The sequence below is a fragment of the Pelophylax lessonae genome (genome assembly GCF_965119305.1).
Source record: "Pelophylax lessonae genome assembly, chromosome: 4".
In the NCBI taxonomy this organism is placed as follows: Eukaryota; Metazoa; Chordata; class Amphibia; order Anura; family Ranidae; genus Pelophylax; species Pelophylax lessonae.
This window is the reverse complement of record NC_138771.1, coordinates 649,478,600-649,497,200: the sequence shown is the minus strand read 5'-3', so window position 1 is coordinate 649,497,200 and position 18,601 is coordinate 649,478,600. Positions and strand designations below refer to the sequence as shown.

The 18,601-nt window shown below is 50.1% G+C and overlaps 1 protein-coding gene across 1 annotated transcript in view; it reads left to right on the top strand.

Annotated features, from left to right (window-relative positions):
- PLOD3 (procollagen-lysine,2-oxoglutarate 5-dioxygenase 3) overlaps positions 1-18,601 on the top strand; it is a 75,708-nt gene that overhangs the window by 28,218 nt on the left and 28,889 nt on the right. The window contains exons 2-8 of the mRNA XM_082253328.1: positions 6,371-6,462; positions 11,365-11,501; positions 11,597-11,760; positions 16,932-17,044; positions 17,956-18,019; positions 18,270-18,367; positions 18,600-18,601. The exon at positions 18,600-18,601 is cut by the window's right edge and continues 100 nt beyond it. Coding sequence (XP_082109454.1) covers positions 6,371-6,462; positions 11,365-11,501; positions 11,597-11,760; positions 16,932-17,044; positions 17,956-18,019; positions 18,270-18,367; positions 18,600-18,601 — 670 coding nt within the window. The remainder of the gene's footprint in view (positions 1-6,370; positions 6,463-11,364; positions 11,502-11,596; positions 11,761-16,931; positions 17,045-17,955; positions 18,020-18,269; positions 18,368-18,599) is intronic.

Below are 18,601 nucleotides of genomic sequence, written 5' to 3'. Positions count from 1 at the left end.
GTTGGGTACAGTGTGAAGCTCGATTCATCGGACCATATTACAGTCTTCCATTGATAGTCCACGACGCCGATAGACTTTGTTTTCCCGTAAACTGTATATGCCGTCCTAACCTTTTGATGCGGTACCTCGCGACACGCAAATAAATTGGCTTCAGTTACAGAGGCACCAGGTAAGCGGGCACCAACAATTTTCCTCTTTGAAGCTCAGTAAGTTCTGGCATGACTTCTTATTACTAGCAGCACCATGCAGGGAATGATGAAAGTGAGGCTTCCCACCTGTTAGCTCAGCATCTCATCACACAGCGGAAGCAAAATTATAGTACATCACCTCCCACTTTTACTACAAAACGTGTCGTCACTTTCACACCTGCAAATCGTGTAGTGTTTCCATATTTTTTTTGAACCGCTGTACTTGCCTATTTTCAGCCTGCTCCAGTTAAGTTGTGTGATCCCACCCTGGGGCAGCTGCAGGGAAGAGGGGGAGCGATCAACAACTGCTGGGGAATCAACAAATAATAAAGTGCTGACCTGGTACCTAAAACATAATGCCTCCATTCCTGATGGGGAATGCCAGGGAGCGGTGACGCCACCCAAAGGCTCCCTTGTACCAGCTGTTGTTGTTTGCTCCTCCTTCTCCCCTGCAGCGGCTGCTGGGAGCTGAATCTTCAGCGTGACTGGACTGGAGCAGGCTGAAAATAGGTAAGTATATAAATCTTTTTATTTAAAGGTTAGTCAGCATAGGTGTTAGACTAGTTAGATTTAGGCTGAAATTCTTTGTTATTGTTCATGTATAAGAAAAACTCACCGCTGCTCAACCCAGGTAAAAAAAGGGCTCCGTCCAGGATCGTGGTGCCCGCTGTCGGCTTCTATCGGCCAGTCTTCCAATGTAGAGGCATGAAGCGCCACCTGCAATGTAGATCGCAAATGCTCTTTATTGTGTCATGGATAAAAAAGTTACAAATGAGTTCCTGTGTGTTTTAGCCCAGTCTGGGTCTTAGGCATAGTCTGGGCTGAAACGCGTAAGTATTGGGATCTAGTTTGTAACTTCATTTATCTGTGATACAGAGCATTTGCGATCTACAGTGTGGGTGGCGCTTTATAACTCTTCTTTAATGTTAGTGCATGTAAACTCAATACATGACTTTTTTTTTTTTTTTTTTTGAAATATTAAAGATGAGGTTGCACCAAGTAAATTGATATGAAACATGTCATGCCTGAAAAAACGCACGCTCCCGTAAACCGCTGACAAAAATTTGATGGCTTGAAAAACATTTACAGCTCATCAGTTTTGATTTAACAGTGGCGATGGCTGCATAATTATTGCGCTCTCTCTGGCGTTTGTATGCAGACGCCTCCGATGCGTGTTTTTACATTTGTGTGTATGTGGGGGTGATGGGTGTAACCTTTATTTTAACTTTAATTTTGCAGATTGGCTGGGGAGTCCCGCCCCTGCCCACTTGGCAGATTGGCTGGAGAGTCCCACCCCCGCCCACTTGGCAGATTGGCTGGAGAGTCCCACCCCCGCCCACTTGGCAGATTGGCTGGAGAGTCCCACCCCCGCCCACTTGGCAGATTGGCTGGAGAGTCCCTTCCCCGCCCACTTGGCAGATTGGCTGGAGAGTCCCACCCCCGCCCACTTGGCAGATTGGCTGGGGAGTCCCGCCCCGCCCACTTGGCAGATTGGCATGGGGAGCCCCGCCCACTTTGCGGGTTGGCATGGGGAGTCCCGCCCGCCCACTTTGCGGGTTGGCATGGGGAGTCCCGCCCGCCCACTTTGCGGGTTGGCATTGGGAGTCCCGCCCCCGCCCACTTTGTGGATTGGCATGGGGAGTCCCGCCCACTTTGCGGATTGGAATGGAGAGTTCCCCCACCCGATTTGCAGATTGGCATGGGATACTGGGATCCAAAGATCTCTAACCTCACTGTCCCTGGCCCGCCCCTGCCCCTTTCATTCATTGGATTTCAGTTCTGTCAACTGTGGAGGCTCAGCATCACATGTGGGTGTTACCTTGCAAATTCAGCCTGCCTAGGAACACCCACTCCTCCAGACTGACACCCCCCTCCCCCTCCCAAATCAAGGGATTTTAACATTTACATAACTAATAGCTTGTCATCTGTTCCTGCATCCTCTGTATTATTAGAGGTTTTCTTTTCACTTGGAACTCTTTTTGTACAAATGTTGTAGAATTGTAGAACCGGCCCCAAGAGACGACACTTCTCCGGCCAAACTACAGAAACGCTGATACAGGAAAAGTAGATCTTCTCACAGCAGATGTTACTGGATTTCCCCGGAGTCCGACTCACATAGTTCCGTGGAAAGGTCTGGACATTGGCCATTAGGTCTCTCTTCTTTTAACCACTTCTGGACCAGGCCTATTTCTGACACTTGCTGCTTACAAGTTAAAATCCTTTGCAGGTTTGCTGGGGAGTCTCTTCCCCCCGCCCACTTTGCAGGTTGGCTGGGGAGTCTCTTCCCCCCGCCCACTTTGCAGGTTGGCTGGGGAGTCTCACCCCCCCGCCCATTTTGCAGGTTTGCTGGGGAGTCTCGCCCCCCCGCCCACTTTGCAGGTTGTCTGGGGAGTCTAACCCCCCCACCCACTTTGCAGGTTGGCTGGGGAGTCTCACCCCCCCCGCCCATTTTGCAGGTTTGCTGGGGAGTCTCGCCCCCCCGCCCACTTTGCAGGTTGTCTGGGGAGTCTAACCCCCCCCGCCCATTTTGCAGGTTTACTGGGGAGTCTCGCCCCACCGCCCACTTTGCAGGTTGGCTGGGGATTCTCACCCCCCCTGCCCACTTTGCAGGTTGGCTGGGGATCTCTCCCCTCCGCCCACTTTGCAGGTTTGCTGGGGAGTCTCGCCCCCCCGCCCCACTTTGCAGGTTGGCTGGGGATCTCTCCCCTCCGCCCACTTTGCAGGTTGGCTGGAGAGTCTCGCCCCCCCGCCCCACTTTGCAGGTTGGCTGGGGAGTCTCGCCCCCCCGCCCCACTTTGCAGGTTGGCTGGGGAGTCTCGCCCCCCCGCCCCACTTTGCAGGTTGGCTGGGGAGTCTCGCCCCCCCCGCCCCATTTTGCAGGTTGGCTGGGAAGTCTCGCCCCCCCCCACCCACTTTGCAGGTTGGCTGGGTATCTCTCCCCTCCGCCCACTTTGCAGGTTGACTGGGGATCTCTCCCCTCCGCCCACTTTGCAGGTTGGCTGGGGAGTCTCGCCCCCCCGCCCCACTCTGCAGGTTGGCTGGGGAGTTTTGCCCCCCCCGCCCCACTTTGCAGGTTGGCTGGGGATCTCTCCCCTCCGCCCACTTTGCAGGTTGGCTGGAGAGTCTCGCCCCCCCGCCCCACTTTGCAGGTTGGCTGGGGAGTCTCGCCCCCCCGCCCCACTTTGCAGGTTGGCTGGGGAGTCTCGCCCCCCCCGCCCCATTTTGCAGGTTGGCTGGGAAGTCTCGCCCCCCCCCCACCCACTTTGCAGGTTGGCTGGGTATCTCTCCCCTCCGCCCACTTTGCAGGTTGACTGGGGATCTCTCCCCTCCGCCCACTTTGCAGGTTGGCTGGGGAGTCTCGCCCCCCCGCCCCACTCTGCAGGTTGGCTGGGGAGTTTTGCCCCCCCCGCCCCACTTTGCAGGTTGGCTGGGGATCTCTCCCCTCCGCCCACTTTGCAGGTTGGCTGGAGAGTCTCGCCCCCCCGCCCCACTTTGCAGGTTGGCTGGGGAGTCTCGCCCCCCCCGCCCCACTTTGCAGGTTGGCTGGGAAGTCTCGCCCCCCCCCCACTTTGCAGGTTGGCATGGGATACTGAGATCTTACCTCCCTGTCCGTGGCACGCCCCTGCCCCTTTCATTCATTGGATTTCAGTTCTGTCAACTGTGGAGGCTCAGTATCACATGTGGTTGTTACCTTGTAAATTCAGCCTGCCTAGGAACGCCCACTCCTCCAGACTGACACCCCCCTCCCCCCATAAGGCATTTTAACATTCACATAACTCCCCCCAAGAGCCAGCCCACTGCTTGTGTCATCTGTTCCTGTATCCTCTGTATTATTAGAGGTTTTCTTTTCACTTGGAACATTCTTTGTACAAATGATGTAGAATTGTAGAACCGGCCCCAAGAGACGACACTTCTCCGGCCAAACTACAGAAACGCTGATACAGGAAAAGTAGATCTTCTCACAGCAGATGTTACTGGATTTCCCCGGAGTCCGACTCACATAGACCTGATGGCCGAAGTCCAGACCTTTCCATAGAATTCTCTTCTTCTTATTTGGATGAAGAGAGGAAATGAGAACATATGCTGGGAAATGTTAGCGTTGGAGCTTTTCTCCTCCAAATGTATTGTGTGTGTGTGTCTGTGTAAACACGTCACCATTTTTTCTAGGTAAAGTGCACCGACTGGAAATTTTGGTGACAAAAACTGAATATTAAAGTTTTAAAAAAAAAAATTATATTTTTTTATATATAATTTTATTATTTTCAACTTTTTAATTAGCCACTTCCATACCGGGCTCATTCTGGCACTCTCCTCTTTCACATGTAAAAAAAATCATCATTATTTTTGCTAGAAAATTATTCAGAACCCCCAAACATTAGATATTTTTTTTTAGCAAAGTCCCTAGGGAATAAAATGGCGGTCGTTGCAACTTTTTATGTCGCATGGTATTTGCCCAACAATTTTTTAATCACGTTTTTTTGGGGAAAAAATGGTTTCATGAATTTAAAAAAAAAAAAAAAACACTAGTTAGCTAAATTTTTTTGTATAATGTGAAAGGTATCTATTTACCGTAACCTCATCATCTAACACAGTTTTTTTCAACCTTTTTTCAACCAAGGCACCCTTTACAATCTGGCAGAATCTCGAGGCACACCAGCCAAAAATGTCTAAAAAATTGAATTGTTACTTACATTAATGGGATACTTGAGCCTGGGACGATCCACACAACCGCTCTATTCTATGGAAACTGCACTTCTTTTTTTATGTTGTATTCCGCTTGCACATCTGCTTCAGTTTGGCAGCAGTGCAGGTGTAGCGCAGAATACCCGCGGTTTTCATGTGCGATTCCTATAGACTTCTATTATGTCCCTCATTTTTGGTGTGCTTTCAGAAAATGCACCAAAATTGGGGTCATTTTGCTGTGGCACACCTGGGGACTCATCGCGGCACACCAGTGTGCCGCGGCACACTGGTTGAGAAACCCTGATCTAACATGTCACGCTTTAAAATTGCGCACACTCGTGGAATGGCGCCAAACTTCGGTACTTAACCACTTTAAGACCGGAACGATTTGCCCCCCTTAATGACCAGGCCCTATTTTGCGATTCGGCACTGCGTTACTTTAACGGACAATTGCGCGGTCGTGCAATGCTGTACCCAAATAAAATTTACGTCCTTTTTTCCCACAAACAGAGCTTTCTTTTGGTGGTATTTGATCACCTGTGCAATTTTTTTTTTTTTTTTTGCGTTATAAACAAAAAAAGAGCGACAATTTCGAAAAAAAAAAAAAAAACTATTTTCACATTCTGCTATATAACATTCCCAAAAAAAAAATTAAAAATCAAATTTTTTTTTTTTTTTTTTTTAACATTTTAGGCCAATTTGTTTTCTACATATTTTTGGTAAAAAAAATCGCAATAAGATTTATGTCTTTTTTTTTTTCTTTACTAGTAATGGCGGCGATCTGCGATTTTTAGCAGGACTGTGACATTGCGGCGGACAGATCGGACCCCTAACTTTTGACACTTTTTTTTGGGGGATCCGTGACATTCCTACAGTAATCAGTGCTAAAAATATGCACTGTTACTGTAATAAGGACACTGGCAGGGAAGGGGTTAACAATATAGGTGATCAAGGGGTTAAATGTGAGCCTGGGGGAGTGATTCTAAATGTGGGGGGGGGGAGGCGTGGCTTCTGAGATGACCATAGAGACATTTGATCCTATATAGAAAGAATAAAAGTAAAAAAAGTCATAGGTAAATAGTTGGTTTGGGCTGCTCTTACTTAAGAATTACATGCAAAATAATTGTACCGCTTTCAGCACCTAAAATCAGAAACAATCATACCGCCAGGGAGGTTAATAACACCTCCATTCATTGCCACCTGTGACGCAATATTGTGTGCGCCAAACCACATGAAAAAAAAAAAAAAAGGGGGCGGAGGAGTTCTATGCCTGCATCTCTTGCCGGGTAATATTGGTGGGAGTGGAAAGCGGACAGGCGGCTTGTCAAACTTGCACGCCGCCGCGCATGTGTGTAAAACTCCTTGTTGCTGCCTAATCTCTAATGCCATTGTAACCATTGGTACCTAACCAGGAGCACCTTTCAGAGGATGAGGAAATGATGATCACAATGTGTGTGGCCTTTCTCACAATGTATTTCTATCATGTGTTTTCTTTTCAGACAAGCTGCTGGTGATCACGGTGGCCACAGATGAAACTGAAGGATTTCACCGATTCCTGAGGACAGCCCGGCATTTCAACTACACCGTGCAGGTGAGAGAATGACCCCCCGTCTGTAATGTATACATTACCCTAAGGCCTTGTTTACACTCGTGGTTGAGGGGGCAGTAAAAAAAACGCATCTTAGCTGTATTTCCCCCAACAAGGATGTTCACAATAGCTCTGCAAAGAAATATCAAACCAAACACTGTCCATTCATCGTGGATTACCACCTTCCCGCCCCGCTAATAGCAGAATGATGGCCAGGCGGGGGCTTTACTGTTCTGGCTGGACTTCATATGACGTCCTTCAGAACGGGCCGCTCACAGCAATCGGTGGTGCGCCGTATTCCCCGGATGCAGCGCATCACTGATCACAGTAAAGAACCTATGGCGTAGGCTCTTTACCATGTGATAAGCTGTGTCCAATCATAGATGGCCACAGTGTGAATAGGAAATGCCGGTTATCTGCATTTCTCTCCTCATCCTGACAGCATGTGAGGAGAGCTGATAAAGCAGCATTCCTCAGTGGGGACTTCTGCTGCACTGATAATCAGGGCCCCATCAGAGCTGCTCATTAGTGCCAATCAGTGATGCCTATCAGCGCTGCCTGTCGGTGCCTCCCCCCCCATAAGCGCTGCCTGTCTGCGCCTCCCCCCCCGCAAGCGCTGCCGGTCTGTGCCTCCCCCCCGCAAGCGCTGCCGGTCTGTGCCTCCCCCCCCGCAAGCGCTGCCGGTCTGTGCCTCCCCCCCGCAAGCGCTGCCGGTCTGTGCCTCCCCCCCGCAAGCGCTGCCGGTCTGTGCCTCCCCCCCGCAAGCGCTGCCGGTCTGTGCCTCCCCCCCGCAAGCGCTGCCGGTCTGTGCCTCCCCCCCGCAAGCGCTGCCGGTCTGTGCCTCCCCCCCGCAAGCGCTGCCGGTCTGTGCCTCCCCCCCGCAAGCGCTGCCGGTCTGTGCCTCCCCCCCCGCAAGCGCTGCCGGTCTGTGCCTCCCCCCCCGCAAGCGCTGCCGGTCTGTGCCTCCCCCCCCGCAAGCGCTGCCGGTCTGTGCCTCCCCCCCCGCAAGCGCTGCCGGTCTGTGCCTCCCCCCCCGCAAGCGCTGCCGGTCTGTGCCTCCCCCCCCGCAAGCGCTGCCGGTCTGTGCCTCCCCCCCCGCAAGCGCTGCCGGTCTGTGCCTCCCCCCCGCAAGCGCTGCCGGTCTGTGCCTCCCCCCCGCAAGCGCTGCCGGTCTGTGCCTCCCCCCCGCAAGCGCTGCCGGTCTGTGCCTCTCCCCCGCAAGCGCTGCCGGTCTGTGCCTCTCCCCCGCAAGCGCTGCCGGTCTTTGCCTCCACCCCGCAAGCGCTGCCTGTCTGTGCCTCTCCCCCGCAAGCGCTGCCTGTCTGTGCCTCTCCCCCGCAAGCGCTGCCTGTCTGTGCCTCTCCCCCGCAAGCGCTGCTGTAAGGGATGGCCTGTCTGCGCCTCCCCCCCCCCCCCCCCCGTAAGGGATGGCCTGTCTGCGCCTCCCCCCCCCCCCCCCCCCGTAAGGGATGGCCTGTCGGGACCTCCCCGTAAGGGATGACCTGTCGGCGCCTTCCCCCCCCCCCCCCCCCCCGTAAGGGATGGCCTGTCGGTTCCCCCCCCCCCCCCCCCCGTAAGGGATTGCCTGTCGGCCCAACCCGGTCAAAATAGCGGGATCGGAGATCAGTAAAATTTAGCCGTCCCACGGGCCGATCCGGTTTTTGCTGAGTAACGGCTCAGCCATCCCTTACTAGGTGCAGTAGTAGTATGGGATGGGAGCCGCTACTTCCTGTATAGGTCCGGCTCACAGGCGGAGGGATATCAGATGCACTCCGCCTGTGAATGGAGGAGCCGTACACATGAAGCAGCGGCTTTGCTCTGTACTGCATCCGCTTGCTTTGTGTGTAGCTCCGGATCGGTTCCGTATCGGTATTGTCGATTTCACAACGCCAGATATCGGTATCGGCTCCAAAAAAGTTGGATCGGTGCATCTCTAGTTAAAAGAGGTGACGAAGAAGTGAGATATCCTCTCTTCCCCATCTGTAAGATTCCCTCTAAAGAGAGATTCACCATGGGTCACTTTTAAGGGATTGTTTACACTTGTGGTGCCCTCAGAAAGCAACCATGCCTCTAGATTAAAAGGAAAAAAAAGTTGCTCTGTAAAGTGGTAGTTGCCCTGATGTCATGATGAACCTCCTGGCTTCAGGTCCTATTCCCTGATCTGGGACCAGATTTACTGGCCACAGGCTGGTTCAGGCAGTAAGAACGGAAACCAGAAGCAGCCAGGCAGCTGGCATGCTCTGCAGGCGGTCATCTTTAAATCTTTTATGACCGGTTTCCTTTTGTGCTCCTTATGTATTACTTAGGCTCCGGGGGAGGGGAGGGGCTGGGCAGTAAAAATAGGTGGTTAAAACCATGGCGTGACTGCCCAATTTAACCTCAGCTGGAGGGGGGCTGGGCACATGCCTCTGTTGCATTTGCTGTATGTGACTCATTTGGGTCAACGGAGCTGTGCTGTAACTGTGAACCAGATGCCAGGCTTACAGTAGCTGCACAGAATGTCTATTCAGAAACCCCATTCAGCTGTAAAACAAAAAGGCATGCAGGAGGTGGAAGTTTTGGCTCCCGAATGGCCACTCCTATGCTGCGCTCTGAAAATCAATACACCGCAGGTCGCATTTCAGAGACCAACTCAAGTGTGAAAGAGTCCTTTGTTATCCTGAAGACTGGGCACTGTCTCCTTACTGAGACATCGGGTTCTGTTAGACCTCTGATGTTTCCTTTACTGTCTGCTATTAGATCCCTGATGTCTCACCCATTAACTGCAGAGGCAGAGCAGCCATGGGTGTGCACACAGGAATTTCACCCCAGGTCGTGTTTGGTGGGCACTCTTTACTGAGCGATCAGGGTCTATTAAACCCCTGATGTCTCCCCTACCCACTGCCATAAGACCCCCTTCTCTACCCTCTGCTTTTAGACCCCTGATGTCTCCCCTGCCCTCTGCTTTTAGACCCCTGATGTCTCCCCTGCCCTCTGCTTTTAGACCCCTGATGTCTCCCCTGCCCTCTGCTTTTAGACCCCTGATGTCTCCCCTGCCCTCTGCTTTTAGACCCCTGATGTCTCCCCTGCCCTCTGCTTTTAGACCCCTGATGTCTCCCCTGCCCTCTGCTTTTAGACCCCTGATGTCTCCCCTGCCCTCTGCTTTTAGACCCCTGATGTCTCCCCTGCCCTCTGCTTTTAATCCCCTGATGTCTCCCCTGTCATCTGCTTTTAGACCCCTGATGTCTCCCCTGTCATCTGCTTTTAGACCCCTGATGTCTCCCCTGCCCTCTGCTTTTAGACCCCTCATGTCTCCCCTGCCCTCTGTTAGACCCCTCATGTCTCCCCTGCCCTCTGTTAGACCCCTCATGTCTCCCTTGCCCTCTGTTAGACCCCTCATGTCTCCCCTGCCCTCTGTTAGACCCCTCATGTCTCCCCTGCCCTCTGTTAGACCCCTCATGTCTCCCCTGCCCTCTGTTAGACCCCTCATGTCTCCCCTGCCCTCTGTTAGACCCCTCATGTCTCCCCTGCCCTCTGTTAGACCCCTCATGTCTCCCCTGCCCTCTGTTAGACCCCTCATGTCTCCCCTGCCTCTGTTAGACCCCTGATGTCTCACCTGCCTCTGTTAGACCCCTGATGTCTCACCTGCCCTCTATTACCACTGATGTCTTACCCATTAGCTACAGAGGCAGCAGCCAGGGGTGTGCACACAGGAATTTCACCCCCTGTCTTGTTTGGTGGGCACTATGTCTCTTTACTGAGACATCAGGGTCTGTTAGAACCTGATGTCTTCCTGCCCTCTGCCATTTATCCCCTTGATGTCTTTGCTACCCTCTGCTATTAGATCTCTGATGTCTCCCCTGCCTTCTGCTGCTATTAGACCCCTGATGTCTCCCCTGCCTTCTGCTGCTATTAGACCCCTGATGTCTCCCCTGCTTTCTGCTATTAGACCCCTGATGTCTCCCCTGCCCTCTGCTGTTAGACCCCTGATGTCTCCCGCTGCGCTCTACTATTAGACCCCTGATGTCTCCCGCTGCGCTCTACTATTAGACCCCTGATGTCTCCCGCTGCGCTCTACTATTAGACCCCTGATGTCTCCCGCTGCTCTCTACTATTAGACCCCTGATGTCTCCCGCTGCCCTCTACTATTAGACCCCTAATGTCTCCCGCTGCACTCTGCTATTAGACCCCTGATGTCTCCCCTGCCCACACCCCCCAACCTCTCACCGATTAGCTGCAAAGGCAGCAACAGAGGGTGTGCACACCAGAATTCTACCCCATGTCGAGTTTGGTGGGCACCACCGCCCATTGAATCTGAGACATTGATGGGAATAAAGCCGGTCTGTAACCGTGTGTAATGGATGTGGTTGCGGCACTGCGGTGCAGCAATATCTCCCATCAAACACCTTTGAAAAGTGAGGACAACTACAAACATTCTGAGTTTAGCACAATTGGAGTAGTTGCTGGAGTAGCAGAAATTCAATAACTTGATTCACTTGTTGCCTGCAAGAACTCCCGAAAAGGGAACCTGTCATGAAAGAAGCAAAAAAGTTGCCATTAATGAAGACTTCTGTAGCATCAAACGGTCAAAACGGTTAGTGAACATTTGACATCTACGCCACTTGTAGATTCTTTTCCTTTCAGTAGAACGTTTGATCTCAAATCATTTGGTAATCTTTTTAAATGTTACTTTGTATGTTGCAAATGACGGCAGCATCTGGAATAGCTGCTGTATTTACACAGCAACTGCCGGCTGTCAATTTGACAGCAGAGAAAAGCTGGCAAGTGTGGGGGGGTAGAAGCTGGACAGGACGTACTATATGCATCCTTAGTACTTTGATTAAGTGTCTTTTTAGCTCTTTGTTTTAGTTTAAAGTCCAGGTGCCCCACCCTTAGGTTCATGTTTTTATGTTGTCACCACTGTAGACGTTGGGTCTGGGTCAGCAGTGGAAAGGAGGTGATGTGGCCCGTACTGTGGGAGGAGGACAGAAGGTCCGATGGCTGAAGGAGGAGCTGGAAAAAGTAAACGAGCAAGAGGACCTGATTGTCATGTTTGTAGACAGGTAGGATGATGGATTTCAAGGATTGTTTCCCATTAAACAATTCCCAATTATGGAACGTGTGTCACATCTTCCCCCTTTGGTCTCCTGCTTCACAGCTATGATGTTGTCCTGGCCGGGAGCCCCATCGAGCTGCTCTGGAAGTTTCACCAGTTTGGCCACAAGGTGGTCTTTTCCGCCGAGGGCTTCTGCTGGCCTGACTGGTCCCTGGCAGAGAAATATCCGGCTGTCAGCAACGGGAAACGCTTCCTGAACTCTGGAGGTGAGTTTTTTTTCTGCTGTCCGTCTTCCCCCATTCCTCCAGATCCATCTCCTCTTCCCCATTCCACATACATCTTTAGTCTACACTCCCTCTCGATTCCTCTAGATCTCTCTCATCTTCCCCATTCCACATACATCGTTAGTCTTTACACCAGGGGTGGGGAACCTATGGCCCGAGGGCCGTATGGGGCCCCCGAAGCCATCTGATCTGGCCCATTGGGCTGCCTCCGGAGGAGAAGGGGGACCGCCTCCTGATTACACACAGAGCGGGTCCCTCTACTTACTCGGCGCGGCCACTGTCATACAAAGTCACGCCTCCTACCTATGATAGACATCACAGTGGTGATGTCTATCATAGGAGTCGGTCCTGCAAGCGCGACTTCGTATGAGAGCGCCCGCGCCGGGTAAGTAGAAGAACCCTGCTCTTTGTGTAATCAGGAGGCGCTCTAATCCCCATGCGCTCTGCATTGATGGGGGGCACTAATCACTCTGCATTGATGGGGGCACTAATCATTCTGCATTGATGGGGGGCACTAATCATTCTGCATTGATGAGGGGCACTAATCATTCTGCGATGATTGGGGCACTAATCATTCTGCGATGATTGGGGCACTTATCATTCTGCGATGATTGGGGCACTAATCATTCTGCGATGATTGGGGCACTCATCACTCTGCATTGATGGGGGGCACTCATCACTCTGCATTGATGGGGGGCACTCATCACTCTGCATTGATGGGGGGCACTCATCACTCTGCATTGATGGGGGGCACTCATCACTCTGCATTGATGGGGGGCACTCATCACTCTGCATTGATGGGGGGCACTCATCACTCTGCATTGATAGGGGGCACTCATCACTCTGCATTGATGGGGGCACTCATAACTCTGCATTGATGGGGGCACTCATCACTCTGCATTGATAGGGGGCACTAATCACTCTGCATTGATGGGAGCACTAATCACTCTGCATTGATGGGAGCACTAATCACTCTGCATTGATGGGAGCACTAATCACTCTGCATTGATAGGAGCACTAATCACTCTGCATTAAGGGGGGCAAACCTGGAAAACCAGTTGCCAGTAGCAACATCATCAATACCAGCTAACATCACACACCTCACCAAAGAGAAGCAGTTGCAGCCATCACATTAGGGGTGAGTTAATTAAATGTTTAACCAAATAGAACAGGCACATTTTTAAGTTGATAATTTTGTACGGCCCCTGAATGATTTTAAAAATACCCAAATGGCCCTCGACAGAAAAAAGGTTCCCCACCCCTGCTTTACACCCTCCCATGTGTCTGCAGATCCCACCAGATCCCTCTCCTCTCCCCCATTCCACATATATCTTTAGTCTGCCTTCCCTCTCGATTCCTCCAGATCTCTCTCACCTTCCCCATTTCACATACGTCGTTAGTCTTTACACCCCCTGTATGTCTACAGACTCCACCAGATGCCTCTCCTCTCCCCCATTACTCATACTGCCTTAATCTTTACACTCCCTGTGTCTGCCCTTCCTCCTGATCCCACCAGATCCCTCTCCTCTCCCCCATTCCACATATATCTTTAGTCTGCCTTCCCTCTCGATTCCTCCAGATCTCTCTCACCTTCCCCATTTCACATACGTCGTTAGTCTTTACACCCCCTGTATGTCTACAGACTCCACCAGATGCCTCTCCTCTCCCCCATTACTCATACTGCCTTAATCTTTACACTCCCTATGTCTGCCCTTCCTCCTGATTCCACCAGACCCCTCTTCTTCTTTCCCCCATTCAACATTTGTTTTTAGTATTTACACACCCTATTTGTCTACCCTCCCTCCTAATTCCACCAGATCCTCCTCACCTCACCTCACCTATTTCTTATACATCTTTAGTCTTTACACCCCATTGTGTTGGCCTGTTTGGATACTTCCATATCCTTCTCATCCCACCCAATCCTCATACAACTTATTCTCCATCCCCTGTATGTCCACCCTCCTTTCTGATTCCACCAGATTCGTCTTGTCTTTTCTAATACACATTCAGAGGTTGGACAAAATCAGGGAACAGGTAAAAGAACAAAATTGATACCTAATATGGTGTTGGACTGCCTTTGGCATCCAAGACAGCCTTCATTTTCCTGGTAATTGAGAGATGTAAGTCTTGGATGATGGATAATGGAATCTGATACCTCTGTAGAAAGATGATCCGCATACCGGTAGTTGCTCTTAAAAAATCGTCATCTTTATTCAGGAACCACAGAACACAACTGCTAAGATGAGATCAGTTGACGTGTTTCAGCCTATAAGGCCTTAGTCATAACTACATTTAGACACAAAACTTTGAAATATAGAGTGACACTACATATCACAGGCTCCACTCATTCATTGTCCCAATTAATTGCAGACAATTAGCAAAAATTAGAATCCGTTGTCCTATATACTAAGGAAACCCATGTATGTGCCACTTAATATCCACAAACTACACAATGATAGTGTACATAGATAAAAATGAAAATAAAACAAAATCAATGGAAATAACAAAGAAAAATTACAAAGAGACCAAAAGGGAAGAGAGACTGGAAAGAGACAGATGAATGTATGTGCGGATCTAGATCACATCTCAGGTTTAACCCCCGAGGTGATCTGGAATTAAGTCTAAAAACCCACCATGCCTCTCTTCCTAGTAACATTTTCTCCCTATCGCCTCCTCTAGGTGAGTGAGACAGCCGTTCTATTCCTCTAAAACGAAATGAGGAAAGATCACCCTGATGGCATTCCCTAAAGTGACGTGTTGCATTGGAAATATTTCTAACATTTAAATTATTTGTGGATATTAACTTGTTGCCGACCACCCGCAGAGGTGGCTCTCCTGCGCAAAACGACGTAGACCTACGTCAGTCACACGCGGGCAGTTTGGGGGGCGAGGGCGCGCGCCAGCGGCGGATCGCTTCGGCGCCCACTCTGCAGCGGGGAAACCAATGCATGGGTCAGGCGGCTCCGATTGCCGCCTGACACCCGCGATCGTTCCCCCGCTGAGAGGGAATAACGGTCAGCTGTTGTAAACACAGCCGTCCGTCCTTCTCCGTGGAATGATCACAGAGTGCCTGTGATCCTTCTATATAGGATCACATGCCTCTATGATCATTTCACAAGCCACGCCCACCTACAGTTAGAATCACTCCCCTAGGTACACATTTAACCCTTTGATCACCCACAATGTTAACCCCTTCTCTGCCAGTATCATTATCACAGTAACAGTGCATATTTTTAGCACTGATTACTGTATTAATGTCACTGGTCCCCCCAAAAGTGTAAAAAATGTCAGTCAGGTGTCCGATCTGTCTGCTGCAATGTCGCAGTCCCGCTAAAAATCGCAGATCGCCACCATTACTAGTAAAAAAAAAAAAAAAGCAATAAAAATTACGTAAATCTTTCTCGTAGTTAGTAGACGCAATACCTTTTGCGCAAACAGATCAACATACGCTGATTTGTTTAATTTTTTTTTACCAAAAATATGTAGCAGAAAACAAATTGGCCTAAAATGTTAAAAAAATTTAGAGGGGCGGAGGCGGGGCAGAGCACGGCCTCAATACATACACTACACCATAGGACTCCTGTGTAATAATGCGAGATTTTATGCCATGAGATACATCCCAGCACCCCCTGCGAATCGCCGATCGGCAGCCGGACTCGGAAGTGAGGAGAGGATGAATAAAGAAGAAATTAAGGTATTTACTAGCAAAAAAAAAAAACTTTCCATTGGTAAAAGTAGTTTTAAAGGGGATTACATATATCTAAAGTTACTAAAATGGGTGGAACTCCTCTTTAAGTGGCACAAACATGGGTTTCCTTAGTATATACTACAACTGATTCTAATTTTTGCTAATTGTCTGCAGTTAATTGGGACAATGAATGGGTGGAGCCTGTGATAGGTGGAGTCCCTAATACATTTCAAAGTTTTGTGTCTAAATGTAGTTATGACTAAGGCCTTATAGGCTGAAATGCGTCAACTGATCTTATCAGCAGTTGTGTTCTGTGGTTCCTGAATAAAGATGAAGATTTTTTTTTTAAGAGCAACTACCGGTATGCGGATCATCTTTCCACATATGTACTCAGTTAAACGGCTGTGGATCGGGCATCCGGAAGCTCGTTTTATTGGTGAGCTGTATGGGTAGTAGCACTGCTCCTTCTGTTTGCAATCTGATACCTCTCTTCATGTAAACATTTTTCCAGTTCTCGCAGAGCTTCCGGAGGCGAAAAACAAGCCGGTACTTTTGTTCTCTAAAATTGACCATAGTGGCTCTATGATATTGAGGTCCGGCGACTGTGGCGCCTAGGGAAGGGGCAAGATTTCGTCTGCACGCTCGTCAAACCACAATTTGACAACACCATCTGTGTGAATCGGAGCATTATAGTCTTGGTAAATAGTGCGGTCTTCTGGAAATGATGTCTGCAGCATGGGGTGCACATGGTTGGCTAAGATTTGTACATGGTCGCTGCCAGTGACTCTACCTTTCAAGGTGATGATGGGGCCTGCAGAATACAAAGATATGGCTGCCCAAACGATGATTCCTCCATGTTTTACTGGTGGCACAAGACAGTCCTGGTGGAAAGCTTGATTCCTCTGACCTTATTATAGTCTTCCATTGATGGTCCATGAGGACAATAGACGTTGTTTTCCTGGAAACTCTATATGCCGTCATAACCTTTGATACTGCACCTCACAACATTGCAAATAAATTGGCAACTTTAGTCTCAGAGGCACAAGCTAAGCGGGCACCAACAGTTTTCCTCTTTGAAGCTCAGAAAGCTCTGACATGACTTCGTATTACTAGCAGCGCATGCATGGAATGATGAAAGTGAGGCTTCCCACCTGTTAGCTCAGTGTCTCATCACACAGCGGAAGCAAAATAATAGTACATCACCTCCACTTTTACCACAAAACGTGTCACTTTCACACCTATAAATCATGTATTGTTTCCATATTTTTGTCCAACCTCTGTACATCTTTAGTCTACACCTGTGTGTCTGCCCACCCTTCTAATTCCAACCGATCCCCCCCCCCCCCCCTCCTCTAGATTCCTCCAGATCCTCTCATCTCCCACATTCCTTCTATGTCTTTAGCTTCTACTACAACCACGTGTGTCTAGAATCCCCCTTTATGTGCGCATTCTTCTCCTGACACAGGGTTTATCGGCTACGCTCCTCAGCTCTACGAAATTGTCCAATTGTGGAAGTTTAAGGATGATGATGATGACCAACTATTCTACACCAAGGTCTATCTGGACGAGGAGCTGCGGGTGAGTTCTGTAACGGACAAGCGTCATCTCTTCCTTCTTCCTTTACATCTCCCCTTCTTCCTCTCTCCCTTTTTTCTTTCCTTTTCTTTTTCTCTCTTCTCTCTCCCCTTTTGTTGCTCTCCTTCTTTCTCTCCCACTCCCTTCTTTCTCTGTCCCATTCTCTGTCATTTTCTCTCTGTCTCTCCCTCTCTGTCTCTCCCTCTCTGTCTCTCCCTCTCTGTCTCTCCCTCTCTGTCTCTCCCTCTCTGTCTCTCCCTCTCTGTCTCTCCCTCTCTGTCTCTCCCTCTCTGTCTCTCCCTCTCTGTCTCTCCCTCTCTGTCTCTCCCTCTCTGTCTCTCCCTCTCTGTCTCTGTCTCTCCCTCTCTGTCTCTCCCTCTCTGTCTCTCTGTCTCTCCCTCTCTCCCTCTCTCTCCCTCTCTCTCCCTCCCTCTCTCCCCCTCCCTCTCTCCCCCCCTCTGTCTCTTCCCCTCTGTCTCTCCCCTCTCTGTCTCTCCCCTCTCTGTCTCTCCCCTCTCTGTCTCTCCCCTCTCTGTCTCTCCCCTCTCTGTCTCTCCCCTCTCTGTCTCTCCCCTCTCTGTCTCTCCCCTCTCTGTCTCTCCCCTCTCTGTCTCTCCCCTCTCTGTCTCCCCCTCTCTGTCTCCCCCTCTCTGTCTCCCCCTCTCTGTCTCCCTCTCTCTGTCTCCCTCTCTCTGTCTCCCTCTCTTCCCTCTTTCTGGCTTCCCTTCTGTCGCTCACTCTCTTTTTTTCTTCTCTCTAACCCCTCTCTATCTTTCTCCCCCCTCCCTTTACCGTTTGCTCTCTCTCTTGCGCGCTCTCTCTCCCCCTTTCCCTCTCTCCCCCCTCTCTCCTATTCTTTCTATCCTTTATTCTGTCTCCTTCTCTAATCTTACACATTTTTTTTCTCCCCTCAGGAAAAGTTTAGCATCACTCTGGACCACAAATCTAAGATTTTCCAGAACCTGAATGGAGCCATTGGTATGTCTGTTTTCCTGGATGTGTTATAACCCCTTCTACCAATATAGCTGTTTATCTAATAAGCTGACCATCAGCTGTGCCATCTGTAGTGGCTGCAGAGCTGCATTGTGGTCCCGTGGGCTCCTGAAGCCAGCTCCATTATTGATTAATGATCCTGTGTTCAGGGGCAAAAAATAAGGAAAACTACTTCAGTGTCTTTTTTTACAGATGGGTTTTATATGTTTAATTCTTTGCTTGTGTCTTTCTGCAGATGAGGTCATTATGAAGTTTGATAAGAACAAGGTCCGGGCCCGAAATATGGCATTCGATACCATTCCCGTCGTCATTCATGGAAACGGGCCCACCAAGGTACTCCCTGTCCACCATCATGCCTCTCCATCACCAACCTCATTGTTATAGTGTATAGGCCAGCCAGGGATATGCAAACTGTGGCCCTCCAGCTGTTGCAAAACTACAAGTCCCATCATGCCTCTGGGTGTTATGCTTGTGGCTGGCAGAGTCTTGCTATGCTTCATGGGACTTGTAGTTCTGCAACATCTGATCCTCATAACCACCGTGCCTTTTTTTTTTCCCCTTCCAGCT